Raw genomic sequence first — 27,706 nt, 5'->3', positions numbered from 1 at the left:
TGCCAGTGTTCATTTTCTGCCCATATAAAGAGGGAATTTCAGCATTAGTAAAAGATACTACAGTTTCTGCTGGGTCCATTCCTGTCAATTGACAAAGTCTTAATTTTCCTTTTAGAATCAACTCAGAAACCTTGTCCACATATGTCTTTAATTTTGAACTCTGTTTATGTGGTTAAAATATCCCCTAAGGTAAATTTTTCCTTCTGAATTAAAAATCCCTGTAGAGGGTAAAATAACCAGAATGCAGTCAAGCTCTGGATCTAAATGATCCACATGTGCATCCTGTAATTTCTTTTCCACCAAAGCCAATTCTCTCTCAGCATCAGCTGATAATTCTCTTTGACTATTTAGGTCCTTGCCACCTTTTAAGGTTTGAAGCAAATTACTCACTTCACAACTTGTTACTCTAATAGTGGACTGTAGGTAGGTAATGTCTCCCAGCAATTTTTGAAAGTCATTAAGAGTCTGCGGTTGATTTCTCCTGACTTGTACCTTTTGGGGTTTAACTTTTGTGTAAAACTATTTTATATCCCAAGTAATTAATAGAGTCTCCTCTTTGTATTTTTTCAGGAGCAGTTTGTAATCCCAAGCAAGGCAAAATTTTCTTTACTTCTTCAAACATTTTTCTAAAGTATCTACATTTGAATCAGCTAGTAAGATTTTGTCCATATAATGGTAAATTATAGATTGAGGAAACTACACAAATTATTCCCAACAGCTGTTGTACAAAATATTTGCATAGGGTAGGGCTATTTAACATCCCTTATGGGAGGATCTTCCATTGATATCTTTTAACAGGCTGAGAATTATTATAAATAGGCACCTTGAAGGCAAATTTTTTCCTGTCCTTTTCTTGTAGAGGTATATTGAAGAAACAGTCTTTTAAATCAATAACTATAATAGACCATCCTTTTAGGTAACAGAAAAGGCAGGGGAATTTCAGGCTGTAGAGAGCCCATTGGCTGAATTACTTTATTTATGGCTCTGAAATCTGTCAGTTTTCCAGATTTCTTTTTAATAACAAATACAGGATAAGTCCAAGGATTGATTGATTCTTCAATTTTTTGCTGCTCCTGGATCAGCTGTTCTCAGGCCTGTAATTTTTCTGATGTCAAAGACCATTGGTCCACCCAGACAGGTCTGTCAGTTAACCATTTTAAAGATAGATTGTTGGTACCTATGAAAGATCAACAGCTGTTGTGCCCTTTTCTTGTACAGCCTGAATGGTTGGTGACTGTTCTTTACAATACCTTTCGATATTTTTCCCAGAAACATATGTTGTTTTATGGCCTGTTTCTGATATTGGAGAAATGTTGATCTGGGTATTCCATTGCTGTAACAAACCTCAGCTTCATAAATTCATTGCTGTGTTAGCCATATATGGCTTCAATTTTCCTCTCTGTCCTTCTGGTCCTATACATTGAACCCATTTTGTATTTTGTTTTATTTGAGATAAGGTTCCGATCCCTAAAAGGTGAGCATCTGTCTCCTGAAGGAGCTAGTTTGGATGCCATGATTCTGGTGCAATTATAGGTACATCTACTCCTGTGTCTAAAAGGCCTTCAATTATAATGTCATTTATTTATACTCTTACCTTTGGTCTTTGATCATTTATTGAAATTTGCCAAAATATTTGTTTTATGGTTTCTCCTGAATGTTTTGTTTTTAATCTTCTAAAACTATTGTATCATCCTGATAAGTATGGCTTTTTACCGTAGGCACTAGGTCCTTTAATTGCTCTGGGGAGGAGTTTCCCCCATGGTGACAGGGAATGACCAAACCAAGTTCATGGGGGCCTGTGAGAGACCCCTCAAGGCTTTTTCTGATGGTAGAGGATTGTGTTGCCAGTCCCTTGTTGATCTGCATTCTTTGGTCCAATGTTAGCCTTTGCTGCATCTTCTGCATAATCCAGAAGGTTTGGGACTTCTGTTTGGGTTATTTCAAGAAGAAACATTTCTAGGAACACCCTGCCTATAATTTCTTTTTATGATGACATTGTTTACCACAGTTAAAACAGTTAACATTTTGATTTTTCCTTATACCTTTGGAAATCACCTCTCCTACCCAAGCATCATCATAGTTAAGAGACTCAATATTGACTGTGTGTTGGATCCATTCTTCTGTGGGTGCTGATCTGATAGTTAAAGGTCCAATTATCCTTCTGCATTGTAAATTAGCATTTTCAAAAGCTGAAGGTTGAATTAGTACCCATCTAACTTCTGGATCTGATATCATTCTTTTTACAGCTGAGGTCAGTCTTTGTAAAAATTCAGTGAAGGGTTCTTTGGGTCTTGTATAACTTTAGTATATGGTTTGGACCTCTTTCCTGATTCTTGAATCTTGCCCCAAGCATTTAAGGCTGCTGCAAGGCATAGGGACAAAGTGTGTTCATCATCTATGTCAGCATAAAAGCCCTCACCAAGGATTTAATCTTGGGAAATCTCAAAACCTGTAACCCTACTTTACTGTTCAAGGTCCTTAAGTCCTTCTCTCAACCAGCTGTTCCATTCTAACTGATGACCGTATTCCAATACTGCTGCAACTAATTGTGTCCATTTGGAGTAATTTTTATTCTGAGAGCACTTTGCATTCAACATCTGCCTCACATATGCTGAATGCCTACCATAGGAAACTATTCCTTCCTTAATATTCCTTAAGTCTAACATTTACGTAGGATCCCATTTATATCCTTTGGGATACTTGTCATCTGGTGGTCTTTCATAAATAGTAATGGGATAACTCATAGTTGGTGTTTTAACAACCCTAGGCTGCTCTTCTCTAATTCTATAAGGTAATGGTGATTTTGCTTCTCTAAATTCTTCTGTGTGAACACTTTTCTTATCAATTTTAATAAATTTTTCTAAGGCTTGTAACTTACCAGTACTAGTTTCTTTTAAGGCTTGTGTATCTTGATTAGTAAGCTGTTCTACAGCTCACATATTATCAGTCACTTATTTGTCCTCTTCATTTGTAAATAACTCTAATGACTTCATCTTATCAACAAGAGCTGTCTTATCCTTCTTAGTAGCTGTTTGTAAGGCTTGTATTTTATCAGCCATTTTCTTGTTTTGTTCATTGGTAAATACCCCTCAGGCCTTTATCTTATTAGTCAAAGCTGTCCTCTTTACCTTAGTAATTATTTGTAAGGCTTGCATATCATGTTCCATGGCCTGTATCCTTTAAGTCAATTTCTCATGTTTTTTTTTTTTTTAAGGATCAGATATGAATTGCCAGACTAAAAACCATTATGACCAAAATTGTATTGATCCTAGCTAGGTTGCTTATCTCATCAGGAATTTTCTAGCATTCCATCCATCGTAGCAGTGAGCAGGGTCCTAATTTCCTGCATTGTGATATTTGAAGTCATTGACCCAGGAAAGGTTTCATGATTGTCCTTTCCCCCTTATTCTTTTTAACAAACCTCCCTCCCTCCCTCCTTCCCTCCTTCCCTCCCTCCCTCCCTCCCTCCCTCCCTCCCTCCCTCCCTCCCTCCCTCCCTCTCTCCCTCTCTCCCTCCCTCCCTTCCTCCCTGACCAGCCTGTGGAGCAGGTGCTCTGCAAAGCAGGTCAGGCTCTGCATGCTGAGCAGATGCTCAGGATTCCCACAGTGCTTGAGTCTTGCAACAGAGCCAGTTCAGGAAAACACCCTGTGTCTGTAGGCGCGCAGACTGGGGAGGAGACGGGCCTCCAGGCGGTGGGGAGGCAGAAATGCAAGGTGTGAAATTTGATCGACTACAGAGTGATAGACCCCAAAATCTAGGGTACTACCTTCTCGGGTGGGTGCCCCAAGAACCCAGACTCCAGTCCAGTTGATGCAACAGCCCAAGGTTTATTGGAGCGACTGTACAGACGGGCTACTCTTGTCCTGAGAGCAAGAGTCGCGCCTGTTGCAATCACATGGGTACTTTTAAAGGAAAAACCCACAAAAGCCATAAGATTACAATTCCCATACAATTTCATTTCGATTGATTTATGTCTAGAGGCTAAATTCATAAGATCATGGCCTGATCATAGGGTGGGAACAGTCATGTCCGCTTGCACATTTTTCCCGAAACCTCAAGGGGGGGTAATCAGGGTGGGAGTGGAGTTTACACAAAGGTCACAGTGGTCTTTCCTGGAACACTTGCAATTATCCCAGTCACAGTTGAACACATCTCTTAACATAGATCTCTTTACATTGTTACATTGTGGCAGGGGTGGTTGAATAATGGCTGAGTCAGGTTGCCCTTGGAACTAGTTTTCTTTTTAGTTCCTTATTCTCCTGGGGCTTGTGGGGTGTGAGCCTGAAGGGTTAGGGTCTTTCAAGAGCAGATTAGGAACGTTCCTGGGTGTATTGGCAAAAATTGCCCGGATGGATTCTGCTACGTGTGTCCAGGCAGCTCTGCATCCCAGAACAGGGATTTTAAAAGCCAGGGGTTGGAGCCAGTAGGTGGTGCTGCACGCCTTTAATCCCTGCACTCGGGAGGCAGAGGCAGGTGGATCTCTGTGAGTTCGAGGCCAGTCTGGGCTGCAGAGTGAGTTCTAGGACAGGCTCCAAAGCTACACAGAGAAACCAACAACAACAATAAAAGCCAGGGGTTGAGCATACAGCATGAGTGCCCTGAGATGGCATGGTTAGACTGCCACGTTGGTGCCAGGTAAAGAGGGAAGGCAGTCTGGGATCAAGTCAGAGTTTATTAACAGGTAAAATCAATACAATGCACTTACAATACAGAACGAAGCTGCCACGACTCTGCTGATCCAGCTACCGCCGCCTCTTTGTTCCTGAGGGAGAAGGTGACCAAACTGCCAGCCACGCTTCTCAGTTGCTTGCTGACACCGTCCAAGAGAGAGCAAGCCCCCACCCCCCCTTCTCTTCCGGTCACGTCTTTCCAGAGAAGACCGTGCCCAGTGGGCCAAGCTACTCCTTACAATTGGCTAGCCAGCTGCTGTCAATAATTCCGGTAACACTTACGCCTCTCTTTTCTTGACCCCTTTGCTGACATTTTTAGCGTATAAAATGGCACATATGATTGTACCACCTGTAACTTGTTAAATTGCCTGAAAAGGATTTTAAAATTGTTGCTCAGCTGGTACCTTTCCCTTTATTTCTGTGCCGCTGTCAGGTGTGGTGTGTGGTAAATGTGGTTCTGCAGTGCCCGTGTGTGTGTGTGTAATGTTTGTGTGTAGGTACACACACACTTCACACACACACACATCCTAAAGAAAGCTACAGTCCTTTGTAGCCTTGAACATGATCTCTTTGGGAACAAAAGCCCATGGGAGAGAGCACCATGCTGCTGTTTCTTTTTTCTAATGTGTGTCCTTCCTTTGATTTTAATTCTTTTCAGTTAGCACATAGAATGCTTGTTTTCAGTGACATTATCCTGAACTTGTTCATATTTTCTCCTCAGTCGTTTTCCCTGTTACTTAAAAAAAAAAAAAAATCAAAATTAATTAATTAATTAATTTGGAGGCAGGGTCTCTACATAGCCCTGGCTGTCCTGGAACTCACTATGTAGACCAAGCTGGCTTTGAACTCAGAGATCAGCCTGCCTCTGCCACCTGATTGCTGGCATTAAAGGCTGTGCCACCATGACTGACCTCAGTTTATTTTTATTTTACATGTATGAGTGTCTTGCTTGAACGTTTGTTTGTACACTGTGAAAATGCCTGTTACCTGAGGAGTCCAGAGGACGGACTGGCTTTATGGATGTTTGTAAGCTGCCATGTGAACACTTGGAATTGAATCCTGGTCCCTGTAACAGCAAAAGTGTTTTAAACGACTGCGCCGTCTCTCTCACCTCCCTCTTTATTTTAATGTTAATGAGTCTCTGTGTTAGCACAGAGCAGTACCAGGTATATAATGTAGAGCTCAGTAAAATAGTTGTTGAGTGCATGACTTAAAACACTCATTTTCAGTATTTTCAATTTTATGAATGTCTGTAGAGAACTCCATATACAGAGGTGTGGTCTCAGCAATATTTATTATTTTTCCTTCTCTGATGATTCAGTTAAATGCCATATATTTAATAAAAACTAGATCTTCTGCATACTGATACTTACGATTTTAAGTTAGTATCCATTCTATTTTTAAGTACATTGGGGGGGGGGTACCTGTAGTGGGTAGCCATTCCAGCTTGGATCTGGAAGTTCCAACCCCCATTGAGACTCTGGCAACTGTCACGCCTGTGAGGCCGGGCCAAGGGAGGCGTCTGGAGACTCAAGACCTGCATGGGCAAGCGCTCTCTCTGTTCCTGGACCCTAGACGGTGGAGGTTGATTGAGCAGAGCTCCAGAGAACACCGCTGGACTGCAATACACCTTCCCCAGATTCCCCCGCAATCTACCTATTCCTTCATTTGTAAGTCACCCACTAAATAAATCTTCCTTTTAACTACGTGGAGTGGCCTTAATAATTTCACCAATATCTGGCGCAATTTCTTCAGTTATGATAAAAGATAAGTTAGATATAAAATCTTAAACTCACAAATATAAGATAGGACATCTTCTTTAATATTGTAACTGTAATTCTTGCTCGATAATTGTTGTTATATGTAATTTTACCGTGTTAAAATTAAAACCTTTTTAAAAACAGAAGAAAAGGGGAAGTGCTGTGGATATCATTCTATATAAATAAAACACTGATGGCCAGTGACCAGACAAAAAGTATAGGGAGGAGAATTGGGGAAATAGGAAGAAGGAGGGAGAGACACTGCAGCCACCGCCAGGACAAGCAACATGTAAAGACGCCGGTAAGCCACCAGCCACGTGGCAAGGTATAGATTTATGGAAATGGATTAATTTAAGCTATAAGAACAGTTAGCAAGAAGCCTGCCATGGCCATACAGTTTGTAAGCAATATAAGTCTCTGTGTTTACTTGGTTGGGTCTGAGCGGCTGTGGGACTGGCAGGTGACAGAGATTTGTCCTAACTGTGGGCAAGGCAGGAAAAACTCAAGCTACAGGTACCTAATGCATATTCTCACATGAGCATTAATGAAAGATTTAGGCCAGGTTAAAATCTAAACAATTCTTGTGCCCTAATGAGGTAGTTTCCCTTCCCCCCAGAAAACTGACTGTGGCAGAGATGATAACTGGAATGGAGGAAGGAATGGAGTTTTATACCAGCAGTCCTCAAGTGTCCACAGTTTATTAACTGCAAAAAGCTCTTTTTTAAAAATGTGGGTTATATATAGTATTGGTATTTACTGTATCAGATTCTAAAAGTGTAAAAATAAATAATTCATATTTTAACAAAGCTCCATGCAAATATAGTAACACAAATCATGTGTTTTATGAAATAAAAGTGTTTCCCAAGAAAAGTGTTTAGATTGACATTGTTTTATGTTTTTGCAAATTCTCTAATCTCTGGCTTGATGCACAGCTGGGTATTCACATCTGTTCTAGATTCGGGTGTGAAGATGTGTTGCTGCAGTTGAAACATATGGGGAGCCTGGCTGTGCAAAGAGAGCTGGAAAGTTTCCAAATTAAAATCAGAATTTATTTTTGGAATAAATGTGATAGTCTTCTTCATAACTAGCCTGAATCTCAGCAAATGAACAGTTCTTTTTAAGGGTTCACTATGACACCAGCTCTGAAATTATATCAGTGAAATTTGTATATGTTTTGATTTTTTTATTGTTATTTTTAATTATTTGTGTGTAGGAGGTATGTTCCTGAAGAGGCCAGAGCACCTGATCGTCTGGAGTTCCTCCCCTGTCTAAGGCTGGGTCCTTTGGAACAGTGCTTTGGACTGCTGAGCTTTCTGCCCCCTTTTGTAATTCTTTCATGTTTAAATATACCAGCCTTTCTCAAAACTTTTTTTTCTTCTTCCCAAGACAGGGTCTCTATGTAGCCCTGGCTTGTTGTGTAGACCAGGATGGCCTCAAATTCACCTGCCTCTGCTTTTCAAGTGTTGGATTAATAATGCATACCACCACACCTGGCCCTTTCTCAAATTTTTAAATATACCCTCTATTCATGCATAATTTTGTACATTTTGTACTAGCCATTTGAAAAGTTAGGAAAACCTTTCACAAGCCTGTGATACAATATCAAAATATCAGAGCCATTAATTCACCACTTTACTCACTAAGATTAGGAACTGGGCCATTAGCAAACTTATGACAGTGTTTCCAAAATCATAAACTTTTCATTTAAAAGCTTCAGTTGAATCTTTGCCAACAAATCGTTAATATTTTCTTGGGAGTAAGAGTTCACCTCATTCATTTTGTAAGAACTACCTGTGGGATGCCACTTGAGAAGCCATTCTGTTTTTTGAAGTGTGAACTAATGAGGGTGCAGCCAAATCAGCCCCAGAAGCAAAGGTCTAAGTGAGCTTGGTGTTTTGTCAACTAGGATATTAAAAGTCATACTGGTGTTAAGATATTAATAAAATAAATTCTTCAGAGAGACCTTTTCATTTGGTTTTGTTGTCATGCATAGTGATGGAAAATTCATAACACATGTTCCTACCTGTGAGGTGGGAAGCTCATCTTTGCTAGGTAATGTCCATGCAAATGTCACCTCCTTGGTGAAAAAAAGTAATATTGTATGAAAGGAAGTTTGCCCCCAGGATGCCATAAAATTCTGTAGATCTCATCTTGAGACCCAGTACCACACTGATTGCATTTTGCCATGCACACATGTGTTTACTATCCTTTACTTAAAACTGTGAGTGCCTCCACAGCCATAACAGTGAGACATTTGCTGTGTGTGTGTGTGGGGGGGGCGGGGGGGGGGTACGTCTCCTACAGCTAGAGATAGTGTAACTTCCTTGGCAGGATACTACAAGGGCTGAACCCTGTCTGGCCTCGGGTAGTTATGCAGTGGATTTCTGTTTTGTGTGTTTGCTTTGGTTCTTCTGTGGTCTTGGCTGTCTGTGTGCTGGTTTTTAGAGCGGACAACCCTGGAGGAAGTACTGTTACCTTTGTTGCTCTTCCCCACTTTCTGGGGTCTCTGTATTGTCCCTTAACACTAAATGCAGCTTCATCCTCTTCGTTTGACTTGAACCGGCTCCCATTGTCTGTTAGAGTCAGTGCTGATTCCTTCTTTACAGTTTTCTTCTTTTTGAAGCACTACACTAGACACTTAGTCTCTGTCTGTCACCTGTTAGCTACCAGGACCATCTGGTACAAATTTTCACTCATAGTTTTTGCAATAATTTTAAGTACAACAACATGTGTGAGCACTTTTCTCAACTTACTTAAGTTTGGTAGTCTTAGTTTTGCTTATTACTTGCCTCCTTATTCTGGAAATGCTTTCAAAAACATCATTATAATTTTGGTTTGGCCAGCATGGTTTTCTCTACTCTTCCTGCACTGCCTGAGTTAAGAGCACAGTGCTTACCTGTTCTGTTGGTTGACCAGTCTTTGGAGAATGTGGGCTGTCTCATAAGCCTGATGCCACACTAGACTGGATTGGTTTAATTTGAGGTGGTTGTGCTAGCTTCCTATGCCCATGACCTTTTCATGCTACTCCTGGTTTGACTTCCCACACTGGACTTTCTCACATTCTTTCTCAGCAAGAAAATGATTTGCTTACCTTGAATCCTGTGGTTGGTTTCCACCAGATCATTGAGAAAATGTATCATGTGACCTGCTTTGTCTACTAGATTTCATGTCTCACCCTTCAGTGTTCCCATCTATGTATTTGAACTAGAGTTTACTAAGTAATTCAGCACTCAATAAGTTCCTGTATACTCTCCATTTTAAATGGATTTTAGATGCTTCTGTAAATACTTTTTTTGTATGGTTTGGAAGTTACAGACAACATCCGAACTATGAAGTAGTTCATCACAGGTCTTTTTAATAGGAGAATAGTTATTGTTAATTGATGAAGTTGACTCTTGTAAATTCTGTTAGATACAAAAGGTCTGTTAGACCTTTGAAATGGCTTATTTGGGATTTCAGTCTAGTATTTGCTTGTAGAAAACAATGGTGACTATCTTGTGTAAAAAACAAAACAAAACACAAAATTAACTATAAATACAAAAAGAAAGTACCCTTTTGTGTAAGTGAACATCTTGCCAAGTGTACTCTTTGAAGATGAACCTGAAGATGATTGTATGTCAGACGAAGATGGTGACTGTTTTCTCTTCTACTCTTTGATCTGCATTTGTTGCTGTTACATGTGAAGATATTGTAGGCTATCTGCACTAGAGCAGATACTAATATTTAAAGTATTAATTATGCCTTGTAAAAAATATGAGATGTAGATAGATCCAGTGACTTTATATTTTAAAGGATTTTTTCCATTTAGTGTGAATTTCATGGAATGAATCTTACGATAGAAAATATAGTTTAAATAGCATTTATCTTTAGTTTAGGAGTTGGGTTTCTTTTTTTAACCCCCTCCCCCAGATGGTACATATGTACTTGTGGGCATTAGTCACAGTGTGCCGTAGTGTGAACGTATAAGATGAATCCTTACCTCCAGGCTTGCTTTTTACTGCCAGCTTCCAAGGTACTCCTGTTTCTGCTCTCCATCTCAAACTGGAAATGCTGGGGTTAGGAACTTATGCCACGATGTCCATCTATCCTGTGGGCATGGGGGATCTGGGCTCCACCCTTCCTGCTTCTGTGTCAAGTGCTTTTGACTACTGAGCTGTCTCCCCAACTTGGGAATTCTTGTTTAGATTAGAGAGACTATCAGCAGCCAACCTTAAACCATGTGTACACAAGCCATAGTGTTGATAAACACAAAAAAGTTAAGTGTAAGCCGGGCGGTGGTGGCCCACTCCTTTAATCCCAGCACTTGGGAGGCAGAGGCAGGCGGATCTCTGTGAGTTCCAGGACAGCCAGAGTGAGCTTCAGGCCATCCAGGGCTGCATAGACTCAAAAAACAAAAACAAAACAAACAAACAAACAAAAAACCCAGACTGGAGGAAAAAGAATTGATTTGATTTTTGTTAAATTGGGGTTTAAATTTATTTTTGATTAGTTAATCAAAGAACCTGGAACATGCATTTCATTAAGGAGGTTTCTTCCTGAGATTGTCTAATCACATTAAGATCTTCATGTTTTCTTGGCTTTGCATGCTACAAATGGGCTTTTAAAGAAGGATATTATTTAGTCTTAAAATATTAGAAATTACTTGTCTTTTAAGATACGTTTTAGAAGATGCTAAGAATGTCTCAAAACTTTCCTTCCTTGGATGTACTTTAAGTACACAAATTGGCATTACCTCAAACATTGGTGAGGTTTTTATGGTTTTTAATTAGGTAGGAAATTGAGAGTAGAGTACTTTCAGTGCTCTCCAGTGTTGAGTGCTGGTTTATTGCGGGGAGAGTAGGGCATTGGCTGGCAGGAGATACTAGGTGCTAATATACTGAGTTCCTTTTGAGTGATTCTGAAGGGCATGGTGTGTTCAAAGATGAAATCTGTTTCTGAAGAACAGATCCAGGCTCTGTGAATTCAGATGTCAAGTTTACAGGTATCAAAGAATGATTACATAGAGTTTCATACTTTGTAGTGATAAAGCCACATTTGGTCGTGCATTCCTATAGTACCAGTGACTTGGGATGTAGAAATCCCAACAGGATCACTTGAGCTCAGGAGGTTGATAATAGTTAGGGTACCACAGCTAAGCCTTCCCCATAAACAACGAAACCAAACAATAGTAATTTTATATTAGCTAGAGCTACTGTAACAAATCCCACTGATTGAGTGGCGAAAAGAATTCTGTTCTCAGGATCTTTGGTAGTCTTAGGTCAAGGGACCATTATGGTCAGTGTCTTCTGAGGCTCTTCTGTGCCCATGTATCCTTGATGTGTCTCAACTTGGGAACCAACCAAGTAAGACCCACGTTGCTTTATTTGAACTTAGAGACCTTGAAAGACCCTGTCTTCATTACAGTCACATCCAAGGTGGGTCACTTCCTATGCACTTGTACACAGACTGTGTTCCTAGTTATGCTATTTTGGGTTTGGAGTTGAAAGGTATTATAAGCCTACCATGTTAAAGAGGTGCTGTTGCCACAGTATATCTTGTGTTCACAAAGTCAGCTTGGCATAGTGCTTCATGTGACCCTAATGAGCAACATGGCCACAGATGAAATGATGACTGCTCATGGGTTTGAGAGCTCACCCCCCAGTAAGGATTGTGCTAGTAGAAGATGCTGTGTATTTCTGAGGTTTCAGTAGAGATTTTATAGTCTGTATGACATGTGCTGATTGCCTTTGAGGATGTGATGGCATTTGTTAAGACAGCATTGTGTGTAAACTTGTAATAGCTTCCACTGTTAATATAGATTGGTAACATGGGGCAGACCTCCTACTGCTGAGTTTCTTCATCTATTCACTGTGTCCTGCACTTCTAGTAGTCATCAGAAATTGGTATTTGATGCCAGGTGGTGGTGGTGCACGCCTTTAATCCCAGCACTTGGGGAGGCAGAGGCATGTGGATCTCTCTGAGTTTGAGGCCAGCCTGGTCTACAGAGCAAGTTTCAGGACTGGCTCCAAAGCTACACAGAGAAACCAAAAGAAACTAGTATTTGAATATTTGGAGTACATAGCCTTTTCCCAATATGCGAGTCTTGCCATATTGAGGTGAGGAAGATAACACTGAAAAGGAAATCAACGTATATTTAACCAGGTCCTTTACCTGTTGTCTAGCAAGGGCTCTGTGTACTCACCCCACCTCCTTCATTTCGTTACTATTCCAAACTAATAGGAAGAAGTATGTATGCCATAGTAACAGATGTAATTAGCTACACTCAGAAGATTGAAATTAAAGGACTAGATCCTCTTCACTGTGCTATGGATGGTACCTGTGAGTCACCCATATTTTACATCCTTGGCCTGCTTAGGCACACTGCCCTGACTTGTATTCACTCAGCGTTGTCCAAGTTGCAATGAACTAAGTGCCCTTTTCCCACAAATCAGGAAGGATCCAGGTGAATGGCAACAACCTTGTTGTGTTTGTCAGGTCTCTGAGGCTTGCTACCGTTCAGCAGGTTCACTTCTAAGTGAATGCTGCAGCGGCCTTTTCAGTACTGTTTCTGTTAGCACATTTAATCTACACACAGTACCACAAGTAGGTGGAAATCTAATTCTTTTCAACCCGGGAGCAGACCATTGGCACTTCTCTCTATGAATCAGGCTGGTTGTGGTGCAGTTACTCTGGAACATGTCTGCCAGGATGTCCTTTCACCTCCATTTCCAGATCTACCCACTGTGATAGGCAAGGGCCATCCATGTACAAGAGCCATGGTGTACTAGGACAGTTAGCACAAGCCCACATGTTTGATGCACCTTTATTCTGAATAAATACCAGCATAGATTTTTTTTTTTTTAAAAAAACAGGCCGATACACAATGGGTCAAATCCAGCCCACTACCTTCCTCAAAAGGACCAAAATTAAAAGGAGATTTTGTTTTTTTCCTTTCACTTAAAAAAAATGTGCTGCGGAGGGGAAGGGGGACTAATATTTAACACAATAATTACTGTGAAATATAACCTTCATTATCCACAAATAAAGTCTTATCGGAACACAACCATGTCCATTTGTTTGCATTTACTGGTTTGCACCACATGGTAACACTGAGTAGTTGTGACAGGCTGTATGGCTGGCAGAACCTCAAATATTTATTGTTTGACTCTTACAAGAAGTTTTCTGACCTTTTTGTAAATTGTGAGAATAGATTTATGATTATATATACTTAAGTCATGTTGTAGTATGCTTCTTGCCCTACCCCACCCTATCCAGTAAGAGAGTGTGGCATTCTAAGAACCGTGTCCAGCCTCCTAGTTTTGCACATACCCAGATCATAAGACTCGAACACTGTGTTATGAGATTCTGAGATACAGGAAGCAAGTCTGCCAGGTGTGTAGACACCACAGCACCAGAGGAGGTGGCTGAGGCCTCCCTGCTCGGCGCTTTAAAGCTGTGCCCTTTTTCAGGGACTGATGTTCTTGAGTCTTAGATCTTGCTTTTTGTTTTTTCTATTTAGGGATACTAAAGGGAGTAAGTTTTATATTACATGCAGTGTTGAAGGCCTTTGTGAATCTTTTCCTTTTCGATGGGAAGTTATCCTATAGAAAACTAGCACTGGCTATGTTTTGATTGTGTAAATCATTTTACCAGCAGTGGAAATCACTATGTTAATATGGCAAGGCAATGAAGAACCTTTGTTTAACATCATTTAATAAAATCAAATGTTTTTTTACAACATTGTTTACATTTTGTTTTAATATAATTTTACTGAGAAAATAATTAACTTTGTTTTATTTTTAGGGTTATATCCTGTGTTGTGACCTCATGGTTTAAGTGGGAATAAAGATGAGTATAAGCAGTGATGAGGTCAACTTCTTGGTATATAGGTACTTGCAAGAGTCAGGTGAGTACTTCTGTAAAGTAATAGACCTCAAATTCTTTTGCTATTCTCAAAATAATTTTTTTATGCACTTGAAATTTGTACCAGTCCAAACTGTTGAGCTCGTCTGTTTCTTGATGTCTGGACTGCCACTTTAAAGCTGTGTTTGCTGCATGGTTTAACTCTCTGACTCTTTCAAATATGACGGGATCATTTCGGGCAAATATTTATATAGATAACTAGCAGTTTGTCTTTTGATGCTCAGAGGTAGTTTTTAATAAGTAAGGTGTTACGAAGTGACATTATATATATTTAGTAAGAACTCAGATACCATCAACTTGGTAATGTATATCACATGTACACAGTTAATTTTCCCACTTATTGTTAGAATCTTAAAAGCTAAATTAATATTTTTCAGAATATTTTCTTAAGTATTAATTCCAATTTATTAAGTATATTCTGATCTGAATTCTGATTGATGTATTTTGGCATAGTTATTAATATAGATCATAGAATGTGGTTTGCAATTAATATTGCGATATTATTGATCATCTGAGTTTTCTAGATAAAGAGATCAGATATAAGTAACACTGAGAGTGAAAATGTTGCTGGGTTAAGCAAAAAATTACCGCTGTTCCTCTCTGAGTAGCTGAGATGATGTATGATAGAAAGAGTAGGGAGGGAAAGAGCTCAGAGGCAAGAGTAACCACCCAACAGAGAAGAACTGTTCGGAAGCTTTGGGATTTGTTTAAACTGAGAAGGAAGACAGATTCGGCCCTCATGACTGTTCCAAACGTACCCCGTGAAAGTGTTTGCAAGTTGTTATATAACATTTTGCTCATCATGGAAAGGATTTGTTGAGGGGACACCATGGCTTTCTCCTCTTGAATCTGACTGCCTGTCAAGCCACAGTTTTGAAGCTTTGGGACAAGCAGGCAGAAAGCAGTATGGTGACAGCAGACTGGTGGACAGGGATTTGTTAATCAAAGTCTCATTTGGTGTATTGGAAAGGTGACTGTTTATGTCAAACCACCGGAACCTAGCATGCCAGCCACAGCAAAACCCATTGGCTGTAGAACTGGGTACTTATCTGCGTTCAGAGAGCTCAGCCTTGGTTCTGCCATTTAATGATGTTACATGATGTGATCATCTCCGGAACCGTGGGATTCAGTTCTGTCTATATGCACCGTTGATTTCAGGGTTCCTCATGCCAGTCAGTTAAATAATTTAAGAAATATGATATGTTGCTTGAGTTTTAACTTTTTCTCTTGAAGTGTCTAATACACACGCACATATGCACCTAGCCTTTTTACTCTTTACCATGTCACCTGGGTAATCAGTGAGTCCAGGAGATAGAGAGAGGAAGCCGTGGCAGATATGCTTAGAGAACTGGTCTGGGAAATGACTGACTGAAGTGCCTGGTTTTGGCTCTCAGGAGAGAAATGCTTTAGGAAGCTTTGATTCTGTTTTGATAAATAATTGGCTTAGAAATAACATTTTTTTCAGTAAGAACTTGTAACATCTGTTCCCCGAATACCGTGTTTAATGTTGACTAGACTGTGGTATCCATATCTAGAGGAAATGGAGCTATTTTTAGTCTTAAAATATTTTATACTATTATTAACACTAGAAAACATGATTTGCCCCAGAATACTAACTTCAGAGATGGGTTGTTTGGTGAAAGGGATGGCATCGTGATAGCTTTAAATATTCAATTGGGCTCGCCTTTCCAAATTGGCTGTCCCTGAAATGTCAAGATGAAAACAAAAGTATTATTTATCATTGGGCATTTATTAAGCTGTTGTAATTTTGTACGTATTAATTGTGTGTCAGTTAAGTTTGTGATTAGAAAGTTGCTGGGGTCCTCACCATTGAGCATTTTTAGGAAGCCAGCCAACCCAGTGCAGCAAATACCTCTTAGGAAATAATTTCTTCTTCCATTTGAGATAACTTAAAAGTTCAAAGCATTTGTTACATGGAAGTAAGGACTGACTTAAGCCAGTGTTCCTCTCATTAGTGTTTGCCCCAGGGTGTGAATTTGATTGCCTTTTGACTTACCTGGCAAGCCTGTGCAGTAGCCATGCAGTGGTCCATGGTGAGTCATGTAATTAAGCCAGACACAGAGTTCACTAGAGCTCACCCTGGTTTGGATCTTTCCTACTGCCCTACCCACATTCCGTTTTGTTTGTTGGGTGGGGGTGTTAAATCTTCCCTGGTAATTTCTTGGGAACTTTTCTGGTATTTGTTCTTCTTACTGCTTTATTTAAGAAGATAAAATTTCAGCCACTCGGTGGTGGCACACACCTTTAGACCCAGCACTAAGGACGCAGAGGCAGGTGTATCTCAGAAGTTCGAGGCCATCCTGGAGCAAGTTCCAGTACAGCCAGGGCTACACAGAGAAACCCTGTCTCGGGGGTGTGGGTGTGGGTTGAGGGAAAGGCAAGATAATAGTTTCATTTGGCTCCCTTTGTATGTTTGATTCTAGAAGTCTTCACAGATTTGACTGCACATGTTCAAGAGCTCTGCAACATTTCTGTTGATCATGAAATTAGCTCTTAATAGCCATGAAACAGATGCATCTTACGATGGACTAAGTAGAAATTGCAAAAATCAAAATGCACTTACTACTACTAAGACATTAAATCACTAGATTATGATGTTGGAAAGTCTTAGGAAGAAAACCCTCATGGTTTTAGAGCTTAGATTCATGGTGCAGTCCATCTCCATGTCATCCCTCCTGTACCCCACCCCTTACTTTTGTGACCTCTTCGAAAAGCATCAGGTCTCCTAGATAGAGGCCACACCACTTTGTGATACAGTGCTTATCCAAATGATAAGTGGGCACCTCTAATCCAAAAATCTGAAATCCAGAATGCTTTGAAATCTACCTATCATGTGATAACTAATTTAATGCAAGTAGAAAATTCCTCATCTGACCTTATGTTGACAGGACTCAGTTAATATACAGGCCGCACTAACTATAATGTTACAAAGAATACCTCTAGGTTTTCTGTAACAGGTGCTATATACCATAAATGAATTTGTTTAAATATGGGTCTCATCCCCAAGAGAAAGTCTCATTACAGGCATGCAGATATTCCAGGATCTAAAGTCAGTAGCACATGTGGCCATTTCAGACACACAATACTGGGCCGTGTTTTAGTTACAAGATCACCTATCAAAGCCCCCGTGTTACTGTTTTTAACTTAGAAAAAGTGATCATAATAGGTATAGAACAACTGGAAGGTGTTTAACATTAAGCTTCTGTACCAGTTCACCAGTCACAGTTCATTCATTTCTCTCATCTGACGGTTTTCTGTTACCCTCGACAGTGTTAATGTTAGGAACCAAACAACAGTGCAGTTTCAAGGACTTTTATACTGTGAAGTCAGTTTTTCTTATTTTGTAAGTGGAATGACCATATGACCATTTTGTATGGAATAGGAAGTTTCTGTTTCTCATTTCTAGTTTTTTGTTTATTTGTTTTTGTTTTTTGAGACAGAGTTTCTCTGTGTAGCTTTTGGAGCCTGTCCTGGAACTTGCTCTGTAGACCAGGCTGCCTTGAACTCACAGACATCTGCCATCTGGCTTTTTTCTTTTTTGGGGGTCTAGTAATATTTTTAAAGACAAAAGTCCATTAGAATAGTTGCCAGAGTATTTGCTCATTCTTAATCTTGCCCTTTTTCTTTGTGTTTTATTGTTACTTTTGACACTGTATGGCAGAAGTATAAAGAAGCATATATTGTTAGTGACTTTTTATATTTGCATAGTTCTTTGGAAAGCAGTATGGTGGTCATAAGGACATCGTTCTCGTTCTCTCTCTCTCTCTCTCTCTCTCTCTCTCTCTCTCTCTCTCTCTCTCTCTCTCTCTCTCACACACACACACACACACACACACACACACACCCTTTGAGGGAAATTTTCCAAGGAGGAAGAAAAAAAACAAAACCACACATGGCAAAAGTCATATATACAGACATCCAATGTAAGAGTCTTTACAAAAGAACATTGTAAAAGCCCAGGTGTTGGGATGAGGCATGAATGACTCCCTGGCTCAATGTTGTGGTCCTGGTTACATAGTTCAGAGGGTCTAATAATAGTCATATAAGCTCTAAACTAGTTTGAGTGAGCTTGTTTTTTTTGTCTGTTTGAGGGTGTGGAGTATGCTACAGATCAAACAAACCAGGCCTTTGTGTATAAGTATTCTATCACCAAGTTTACTCCTCAGTCCTGAACTTAAGTTTTAAAATTTAGAGCACAGACCTGTGTATTTAGTGTGTGAGGGCTGTCTGTAGCTGTGCAGAATTGAACATTCTGTTAACACCTCAACACTATCTTTTCTAAAAGGTGGGTCTAGAAGACACAGCTAAAGGAGTGTGAGTAGTGTGAACAGAATGCAATTTCTGAACATGACTAGCGTGAAGCTTAAACAGGACCTTGAATAAATCAACTTCATCTCCTTCCTAGGACACTGCCGTGTTCATTTAAGCTTAGCCTTAAGGGAAACAAGCACCCTACACCATAAGCATGATATTCAAGAACCATTTTTCTTTTTCTAAAACTCTTGTCTTCTGTGCTTGCAGAGTTGAGTTGCCAGGCTTTGGGGAGCTCTTTCTCCTCTTAGCACCCAACCTGTCCATGCAATGCACTCGCTTAACCAAGCAGTGTAGAAAAACAGTAGCTGTATGACTGACACACACACACGCATTCACGCACACTCTGCCAGACTGACTTTTGACTTCCTGGTTTCTACCTCAGCCCCCTTGAAGAGCTCCTCTGCCTCCAGTCCTTAGTTATCCTAGCATGCATTTATGAGGTACTGCTTCTATCAGATGTACTTTTACCTGTGAAAAGAAAGGCTGCTGCTTTTAATAAGCCAGATTTCAAGTTTGCAAATTTAAGCAGTTCCCCTTGCTCCTGTGTAAATCTGAGGCTGTCCCTGAAAGAGTGTTTTCATCAAATGAGTGGGAATTTAAGGGGAGCATAAACTTGGTTCAAGTTTTAGTTATTTTTTTTTAACAAAGTCTATGGTGTTTCTGGAGTGACAGACTTTTTTTACATATACCAAAATATGTTATGGTGTATAGCACTCTGACTTAACAGATGATTAAACAGATAACTTACTAGTGTTTCCCAGAGTTAAAGGATTAACAATGTATTTAAACCCTTTCCTTGGCTTCCACATGGAGTAGTCAGTGTAACTGGTTTGGTTTGATTATCATGTAGATGTGTGAATTGTAAGATCACAGGAGCAACTGATAGGGGAGGGAAAAGGCTCAGAGGCATTGGGTAGTGGAGCATGGTGGAGGCTCTGGGTGCCACTGGATGGGGTTTCACAGTGATCAGTCACCCTGCCTGTAGACTTGGTGTGTGCACTGGGGGTAGGGCTGCCCAGTGGAGTTGGGGAGGTGGAGCTGTGGAGAAAGGTAGGACTAAGTTCCAGAAATGGCTGTGTCTGTGCTGTATAGGTCTTTATTGTGATGGCCAAGGGATTACCAGTAGGGGTGTGAAGTGATGCTGACAGTATTAAGTTGATTAGTCAGCTAGCTGAAGGACGGAGGGAGGGAAGGATTTAGGGCAGGAACAGTCCAAGCAGAGGGTGAGGTTCTAGAAGATAAGGACAGGTGCAGAGAGAGAGAGTGTCAAGAGTGCACAGGTAGGACGGTCTGGCTTGATAGTTGAACATAGAAGCGGAAGGAAGTGGCAGTCAGGAAGAGAAGCCTGACATGGAGCGACCCTGTATGAACAGAGCTAGAGAAGCCACTCCAGTTGAATGTCCAACCAGATGTGCTCACATGGGCCTTCCCTGGGTAGCAGGATGGAGAGAAGAGCCAGCCAGCAGCTGCTCTAGGTTGTCCCCTTACCTCTCTCTAGGACTAGGGAAACAGAATCTAGCCATGCCTCAGCTTTCCTGCTTAAAGCGCAGTTCTGCCCGCCACTGCCAAGAATTGCGTTCTTGGGCAGATCACCAAGCTTGAACCAGAAGAAAGTTGGATAGGGCCTGCAATCTGTTAGTTCTGCTGTATTCAAGGAGAATGTAGAGAAAACAGGTTTTACTCAGTTTATGTTCACAAATGAATATAACCACCTTCCCAATCCTGATGGTAAGACTAGTGAGGTGCCCTACTATTTCATAATATGCCTGTTCCTCTTTCTCAGCCCCTAAGGAACAACTGAGCAGTGATGACTGCTGCTCTCAAGTGTAATCTTGCTGCCATAGTTTGACTTTTCAAGAGAAGCAAGATGCAGGATGGATTTGAGTCCTTCCTGTGTCCTGTGACTGTTCCCCAGCTTTAATTCATAATACAGTGTAATAAAGATCTAATGTGCTCTCCAGAATGACATCTTCTATTTCAAAATCTTCCCAAGTGGTACGTACCCCTACTCCATTTTTGGTGTGTTGAAGAACTTATTTGGGGACTGAAATCTCCAAATCTCTAACTTCATTGCTTCACGTCCAGTCATCTCTCCTAATGCCTCCTGGACTTAGTCTTGTCCTTCTGTGCTGGTGATCTGGAACCTACCAACCCAGATTCAGGAACTCAGAATGGTATCTTCCTCTCCTGTCTCATAGCCACATTTGCTTCAGCCATCATTGTGACTTCTGATTAAACACAAAATTCTTAAATGTGCTTAGTCACAAGAGAGTCTGGGTGAAATCATGAGTTTACAACCAAAGTCTTAGAGAAATGCCTGTCTCATCTCTCCCACTGTGGACCATTAAGATAGGAGTGGTTAGCAGAAGTAAAAGCCTTGAAGAGAACCCAACCAGGTGTACAGTGGCCACCGTGAGCCTTTCCCAGCCACATGCTGTTTGCAAGTGGACAGCATTCGAAAACTTAGTAAACTGTGTTGGGATTTCACAGCGAGCAGCCACCCTGTCTATTACTGGAGCTTCACTTTGCTATCTGGACTAGACTTGATCAAAATACGATGCTAATGTAAAGAGACTGATTATGTGAGTTTCGTGCTTTTAAGAATTTTTTATTATTATTATTATTTAATTTTTTGAGATGGCCTTTCTGTGGAGCCAGCCCGTGACTATCCTGGAATAGTGTTGTGTAATGTGCCTCTGCTTCCTGAGTGCTGGGACTAATTGTTAAAGGAGAGAGACCTAGAAACTGGATTTTCATTTTGTAGTTCTTTTCTTAAGCACTTGTTTAGATGAGTTATTACTGAGTGGTAAAATTAGTTTTTTTTTTTTTTTTTTTTTGTTTTGTTTTTCGAGACAGGGTTTCTCTGCGTAGCTTTGCGCCTTTCCTGGAGCTAACTTGGTAGCCCAGGCTGGCCTCGAACTCACAGAGATCCACCTGTCTCTGCCTCCCAAGTGCTAGGATTAAAGGCGTGCGCCACCACCGCCCGGCAAAAATTAGTATTTTTTAAGCAGTCCGTGGATATATAAAAATAATAATTTTATATAAAAAATTTAAGTGTTATAATTTGGCTTTTTATTTCTTTTGGTAACAATCTCATATAGCCCAGGTTTGTCTCTACCTCACTGTGTAGCCAAACATAACTTTGAACTCTGATCTCCCTTCCTCCACCTTCTGTGTGCTGGCAGTACAGGTATGCACCACTGCACACAGTTGATCAGTACTGGGTTGGAGTCCAGAACTTCTTGCGTGCCAGGCAAGCACTGCTAACTGAGCCCCAGCTCCAGTCCAAGTCTGTTATCATTTTGCTTTGTTTTTATTTTTATTTTTTACAGCTTGCATTTTATTAACTAAGTCTTTTAAAGCCACAAAACATTGAAGGTGTTTGATAGTTTGTCCCTAAAATTTTAAATATACTACAGAAATATGACCTGCTACAGAAATCTTCATTTCAGTTTGTCTCATGAGGCAGTTGAGGGGTGTTGTTCTCAAGGCTTTTCAGTGTTTGCATTTGATGCATTTTCTTGATTGTTACTGTTGTTTAGGAAAACTGAAGCTGTGTAACTCAGTAGATGCCAGAAAATTACTAGCAGTACATTGAGTTATTTGTTTAAAATCATATTTTACTTTGGCTGTCCATTTACAATTTCAAGTGATGGTATGTGATTATGAAAGATTACCAAGTTTTTTTTTCTCTTTTGTAATTTAATGTGAAGTTACTAGGAAAGTAAATTCTCACATCTTTTCTTTTGCTTTTAGGATTTTCTCATTCCGCGTTTACCTTTGGTATTGAGAGCCATATAAGTCAGTCCAATATAAATGGTGCCCTTGTCCCACCTGCTGCATTGATCTCTATCATCCAGAAAGGCCTACAGTATGTAGAGGCAGAAGTTAGCATAAATGAGGTAAGGCAGATGAGTTTCATTTCAAACGTTGATTCTGATTCTTAATGTGTTTATTTGTTCAGTATGTGACCTTGATTTCACTGGGTTCAGACAGATTAAGGTTATTGTTCCTAATGTACAGCAGGTTGCACCAGCTGTGCATGTGGGCTTCTACACAGTGACTGGTGTCCCTAGGTTATTCCTTTGGGGAGGGAGGGAGAGGCGGGACGGTTATGCTTTAAGTAAACGCAAGGAAATAATTTTTAACACATAAGAAATTTTGCTGTGTAGTACTGGGAACAAATTGATGGCAAGGGGTTGGAAAGCCATTGTTACTTTCATGTACCCTTATGGAAGCCAATTATATACAGTTGTTGCCAATTCTTGCTGCTCAGAACTGCATGTCTGAGGTTCATGTGTAAGTAGTATGTTTGTTTCAGGTATTGGCATGCTGCTGGTGCCTGAGGCAATCTTACTTGCTCCCTAATTCTATAAATCAGCTTTGTAACAAAGCCAAACTCATTTACTTTTGGACTGTACAGGTGGATACTGGGAACATGAGGTGCTGAGACAAGGATCTTACGGTCTTCAAAACACTCGCTGCCTTCTCTTTCCTAGAAGTCTGCAGAACTTTGCTCTAGCTAGAAAGTTTAATATATATCCAGGATTCAGGACATGTTGAGGAATTCCCTTTATTTTTTACTTGAGAAGTGAACATGCCCCACCCCCAACCCCCAAAGTAAATGGAAGGATTTTAGCTGTTTAAAGCAGTCCAGTCACTTGTTGGTATCCTCAAGGATGGGTCCCACATTGCCACAGTTAGCACCATCTGCAGGTGCTCTAGACTTACACCAAATGGCAGTTTGTATATCACACACATCTAGATCACGTGCATGGTGTGATTGTTACCCTGTAATGTTTAAAGAAAACCAACAAGGAAAAGATCTGCCCTGGTTCTGTACAGGTGCACGTATTTACTCCAAGGCCTGGATTCCGAGTAGTGATGGAGACGCTGCCTCCTTGTTTATGACCTAGTCTTCCTGGTTGATGTTTCTACTGGCAGCCTTCTTTACCTGAACTCTTTGTACTTGCATTGTATTACCTGTTTAAGCTTTTATGGGTGCCCTCTTAGTTAAGCAGGATCTAGTGAAGCGTCGTAGATGCTGTCTACATCTGCCTCTTGCAGTACTCTTCTTCCCTCCCCTCCTTCCTGTTAAGGCTCAGAAATTACCAGTTTTCCCCCAGAACGAAGCCCTTCATTCTGTTAGTGGAATGCATGTCACCCTCAAAGCTGCATCTCATTTTTCTTTCCTCATTTTCCAACCTCAGGATGGCACCTTATTTGATGGCCGACCCATCGAGTCTCTGTCCCTGATAGATGCTGTTATGCCCGATGTAGTCCAGACAAGACAGCAAGCCTACAGAGACAAGCTTGCACAGCAGCATGCAGCCGCTGCTGCCGCTGCCGCTGCAGCCACTAACCAGCAAGGATCTGCAAAAAATGGAGAGAATACAGCAAATGGGGAGGAGAATGGAGCACATACCATCACAAGTAAGCTAAGACTGTTTAGAGACTCTCAGAAAACACTTTGCCTTACCAGAATGTCCCATTCTTAGAGCTGAAATGATACCCAGTGTTTACCTCTATCCCCAACTTACATCACACAGTTCAGATTTTATACCTAAGGTTCCAAAAAGCTAAATTCACTGTATATTCCTTTTTAGATGTTTCTGAACCCCTTTTCTATTCTTAAATGAATTTACAATCTGCATTTGATTTCTAGGTAATATTTGCAATATTCTCTGTTAAACATATAGTAAGGCTCTGACATTGAGTAATCGAGATGTATCTCATGTTATATGAATGATATCAGCAACCCCTACTGGTAGAAACTCAGAATCGTATTGTTGTAGACTGCTTAAATCAGCCACTTTATCATCTCAGCCGTGCTGAGGTTCACTCCTTTTTATCCATCCCTTTTCTCGCTTGCCACTTCCGTATCCACTTCTGTGTGCATGAACACTCACACAGTTAAAACTAATACAATCACACTTGCTAGAAATGTGATTACCTCTGACAAAGACTGTTGCTTCTTATGATGCAGATAATCACACCGACATGATGGAAGTAGATGGGGATGTTGAAATCCCTCCCAATAAAGCAGTTGTGCTTCGGGGCCATGAATCTGAAGTTTTCATCTGTGCCTGGAACCCTGTTAGTGATCTCCTGGCATCAGGGTAGGTTTTTCAAAACAGCTTCTAGATGTTGGGTATTATTTTGTTTGGTTTTAGACAGGGTTTACTGTTTAGCTGAGGCTAGCCTTGAACTATTGACCCTCCAGAGTCCTGGGATTAATAGATGTGCTTCACTGTACAATGCCATTTAAGGTGACCTTACTGAGTGGAAAGCTGTGTATTTTTTTTATATTTATATATATATTTCACTTTCCAGAAACTTGTTGCTTCCTTGTGGTCATGTTGCCTTAGTAAATTAGTTGTGTGTGTGTGTGTGTGTGTGTGTGTGTGTGTGTGTGTGTGTGAAGTAACTTTAGAATTACTTGGTAGGAGCTCTAAAATGTAGAACAGGAAAAATATTAGAAACGTTTATGCCTGGTAGTCTAGTCTGCTTCTTATTCAGATGCTAAATGTATGGGTTGAATTCTGGAATGCTTGAGAGTGTCATGAGAATTGAAACCTGCGGTTGGACTTTGAAGGTCTGGAGACTCCACAGCGAGAATATGGAATCTGAGTGAGAACAGCACAAGTGGTCCCACGCAGCTGGTGCTCAGACACTGCATACGGGAAGGAGGACAGGATGTTCCCAGCAACAAGGATGTCACCTCTCTAGATTGGAATGTGAGTGCTCTCTTCTTGTTTAAGTGGTCTGTGAGTGAAGGCTCCATGTTCCTAAAGTCCTAATCAGAACTAAAAATACTTAGGAAGAGTTTACTTTTCACTTCCGTATTAAAGTATTTTGATGCCCTTCTAATCTATACCTGCCCCTGCCCTCACTCATGGGCATATGAAAATGTTCTGCAGAGGGATACTCTCAGTACTACTCCACAGTGGTTACTACCAGTGCTCAGATTTGGGGTGGGCCTTTAGAAGAATACTGGCTTCATCAGGGAAGGGTGATGCTCACCTTTGTTGGCACTCACACGTAGATAAGGGTCTCTTGTGCCTGGGACATATTTGTAGTAATTAAATGGCCTTAATTGTATAATGAACAAAATGTATTTCCCTGGCAGAGTGAAGGTACACTTCTAGCAACTGGGTCATATGATGGATTTGCCAGAATATGGACTAAAGACGGTATGTATTTTTCTAACTTTATTGATTTTCTAAGTTATAAAATTTGAAGTAATTTTAAAGGTTTTTTTGTTTTTTTAACTTTAGGTAATCTTGCCAGCACCTTGGGGCAGCATAAAGGCCCTATATTTGCATTAAAATGGAATAAGAAAGGAAATTTCATCCTAAGTGCTGGCGTAGATAAGGTAAATGAACATTTAGCTAAGCTCTATAAGGACTGTATTTGAAAGTAATTGTTTTCTTTGCTGATAGTCACTTAAACAGACTTTAGTTTATTCAAGTATGAATTAGTAGCAGTAATAGAAATAATTTCTTGTTGTCTGCTTGTTCTCCCGAATCGACTCATCATAGCTTTTGTTGATATGACCACTCTTCATTTTTGCTGGGATTGGAACCTAATGAGATGTCATCATGAAGTACTCTGTGCTTTCCCAGTTTATCTCAGTGGTGACCGTGGCTTTAGAGAGACTCCCGTGGCCATCCATGTTCTCCTGTGCTTATTGAAACAGTTCCTTCCATGCTCTGGGAAGTGAATAGAAACTGGTTGGAACTGGCTCCTCTCTCCTTCAGTCCCCCTCTGCCACACCTCCCTGAAAGGAGGTTGGTTTAAGACTTTTGATTCAGCAAAGAACAGGCTGGATGGATGCTGGGGGAGGGGGCATGAACTGGCTTAGACTTAGAGTGTTAGTGAGTGGTTTTAACAAAGGATGCAGGAGTCTGGGGATGGAGAAGAGCCAGTACTTGTGTCTGTCCCAGGCAGCTTCAGGACCTGCCTGTAGTGGTGTCAGAAATGTAAACAGCCTTTTTTTATTTTTTTGTTGACCAGCTTCATAAAAGAAACGTTTCAGTATTTCGAACTAGGTGATTTCACTATAACCTTATAAGTCCAGAGCTGTAAAAACTCATATTAAATGCACATTGCAGTGAAATCTTTTAAGCAGTTTAATACAATGTCAGACACTTTGTTGACAAACAATAATTGTTACTGAAAGTAAGTTGGTGAAAAATCACAGGAAAGTTAAACTGCATCATGATCATTTCCCGTGACCTGAGTGTGAGTGTAGATGGCCTTGTGCTGGGAGGAGTCAAGACCGTGAAGAGGAAGTTCATTCTAAAGTTTCATTCTGCCTCAGGACAGTCAGGCATCCATTCTTGAACTCACACACTCTTTAACATCAGAGAAATTAATTTTTCTTTTCCTTTTAATCTCAGACTACCATTATTTGGGATGCACACACTGGTGAAGCTAAGCAGCAGTTTCCTTTCCATTCAGGTAAATCTTGACAATGCACACGGAAGGTGAAGCGCTCTTCTGTTTCTCTAATTAGAGTTTTGGCCTCGTGGAAGTCATTCAGGACCTTGAGTGTCAGGCAGCATTCTTAGTGCCAGTTCTCTTAGGAGGTGTGCCACAGCTTTCAGATGGTTCCTTTTCAGAGGATCAGCAGGTTTTCTGTGAAGTGTACCGTAAAGAAAGCACCCGAGTGGTGTGGTTAGGGGTGGTGTTGTAGAATTGGAAGGTCTGGCCATGAATGTACATTCTCCACTTGAGAAGCTCCCAAGTCACTTAACCTTTGGAGCCTCATTTTCACTATATGTAAGTGAGGGTTCTTGATAGCTATTTATTTATTGCAAGGATAAGAAAAATGTCTTAGGTGGGAATAAATTCAACTATTAACAGGTTTACACATTGCTGTCTTATGCATTTTTGATTGATGTGTCTGTGCAATCAAAGATAGGCTTTCTCTGTCTTCTGTGGGTTTCTTCCTGTGCTGTGTACACCCATGTTCTGGGCAGGTAGCTCAGTGCCATCAGTTCCTTCAGCCTGGAACCACTGCACCTGTTCTGATT

The 27,706-nt window shown here is 40.6% G+C and overlaps 1 protein-coding gene across 6 annotated transcripts in view; it reads left to right on the top strand.

Moving 5' to 3' along the window:
* Positions 1-27,706, top strand: part of Tbl1xr1 (TBL1X/Y related 1) — a 154,265-nt gene that overhangs the window by 98,560 nt on the left and 27,999 nt on the right. For 4 of the 6 annotated variants that reach the window (XM_076573992.1, XM_076573987.1, XM_076573988.1 and 1 more), the window contains 8 exons: positions 14,214-14,316; positions 22,425-22,570; positions 23,879-24,101; positions 24,655-24,787; positions 25,264-25,405; positions 25,798-25,861; positions 25,946-26,043; positions 27,071-27,131. In XM_076573992.1, the coding sequence (XP_076430107.1) occupies positions 14,259-14,316; positions 22,425-22,570; positions 23,879-24,101; positions 24,655-24,787; positions 25,264-25,405; positions 25,798-25,861; positions 25,946-26,043; positions 27,071-27,131 (925 nt within the window). In that variant the 5' untranslated portion in view covers positions 14,214-14,258. Of the gene's footprint in view, positions 1-4,713; positions 4,943-14,213; positions 14,317-22,424; positions 22,571-23,878; positions 24,102-24,654; positions 24,788-25,263; positions 25,406-25,797; positions 25,862-25,945; positions 26,044-27,070; positions 27,132-27,706 lie in introns of all 6 variants that reach the window. The other 2 variants (XM_076573990.1, XM_076573991.1) reach the window with 1 other exon arrangement.

Source organism: Peromyscus maniculatus, chromosome 6 (assembly GCF_049852395.1).
Source record: "Peromyscus maniculatus bairdii isolate BWxNUB_F1_BW_parent chromosome 6, HU_Pman_BW_mat_3.1, whole genome shotgun sequence".
Classification (NCBI taxonomy): Eukaryota; Metazoa; Chordata; class Mammalia; order Rodentia; family Cricetidae; genus Peromyscus; species Peromyscus maniculatus.
Note: the sequence above shows the minus strand (reverse complement) of the source record. Positions and strands in the feature narration are given on the sequence as shown.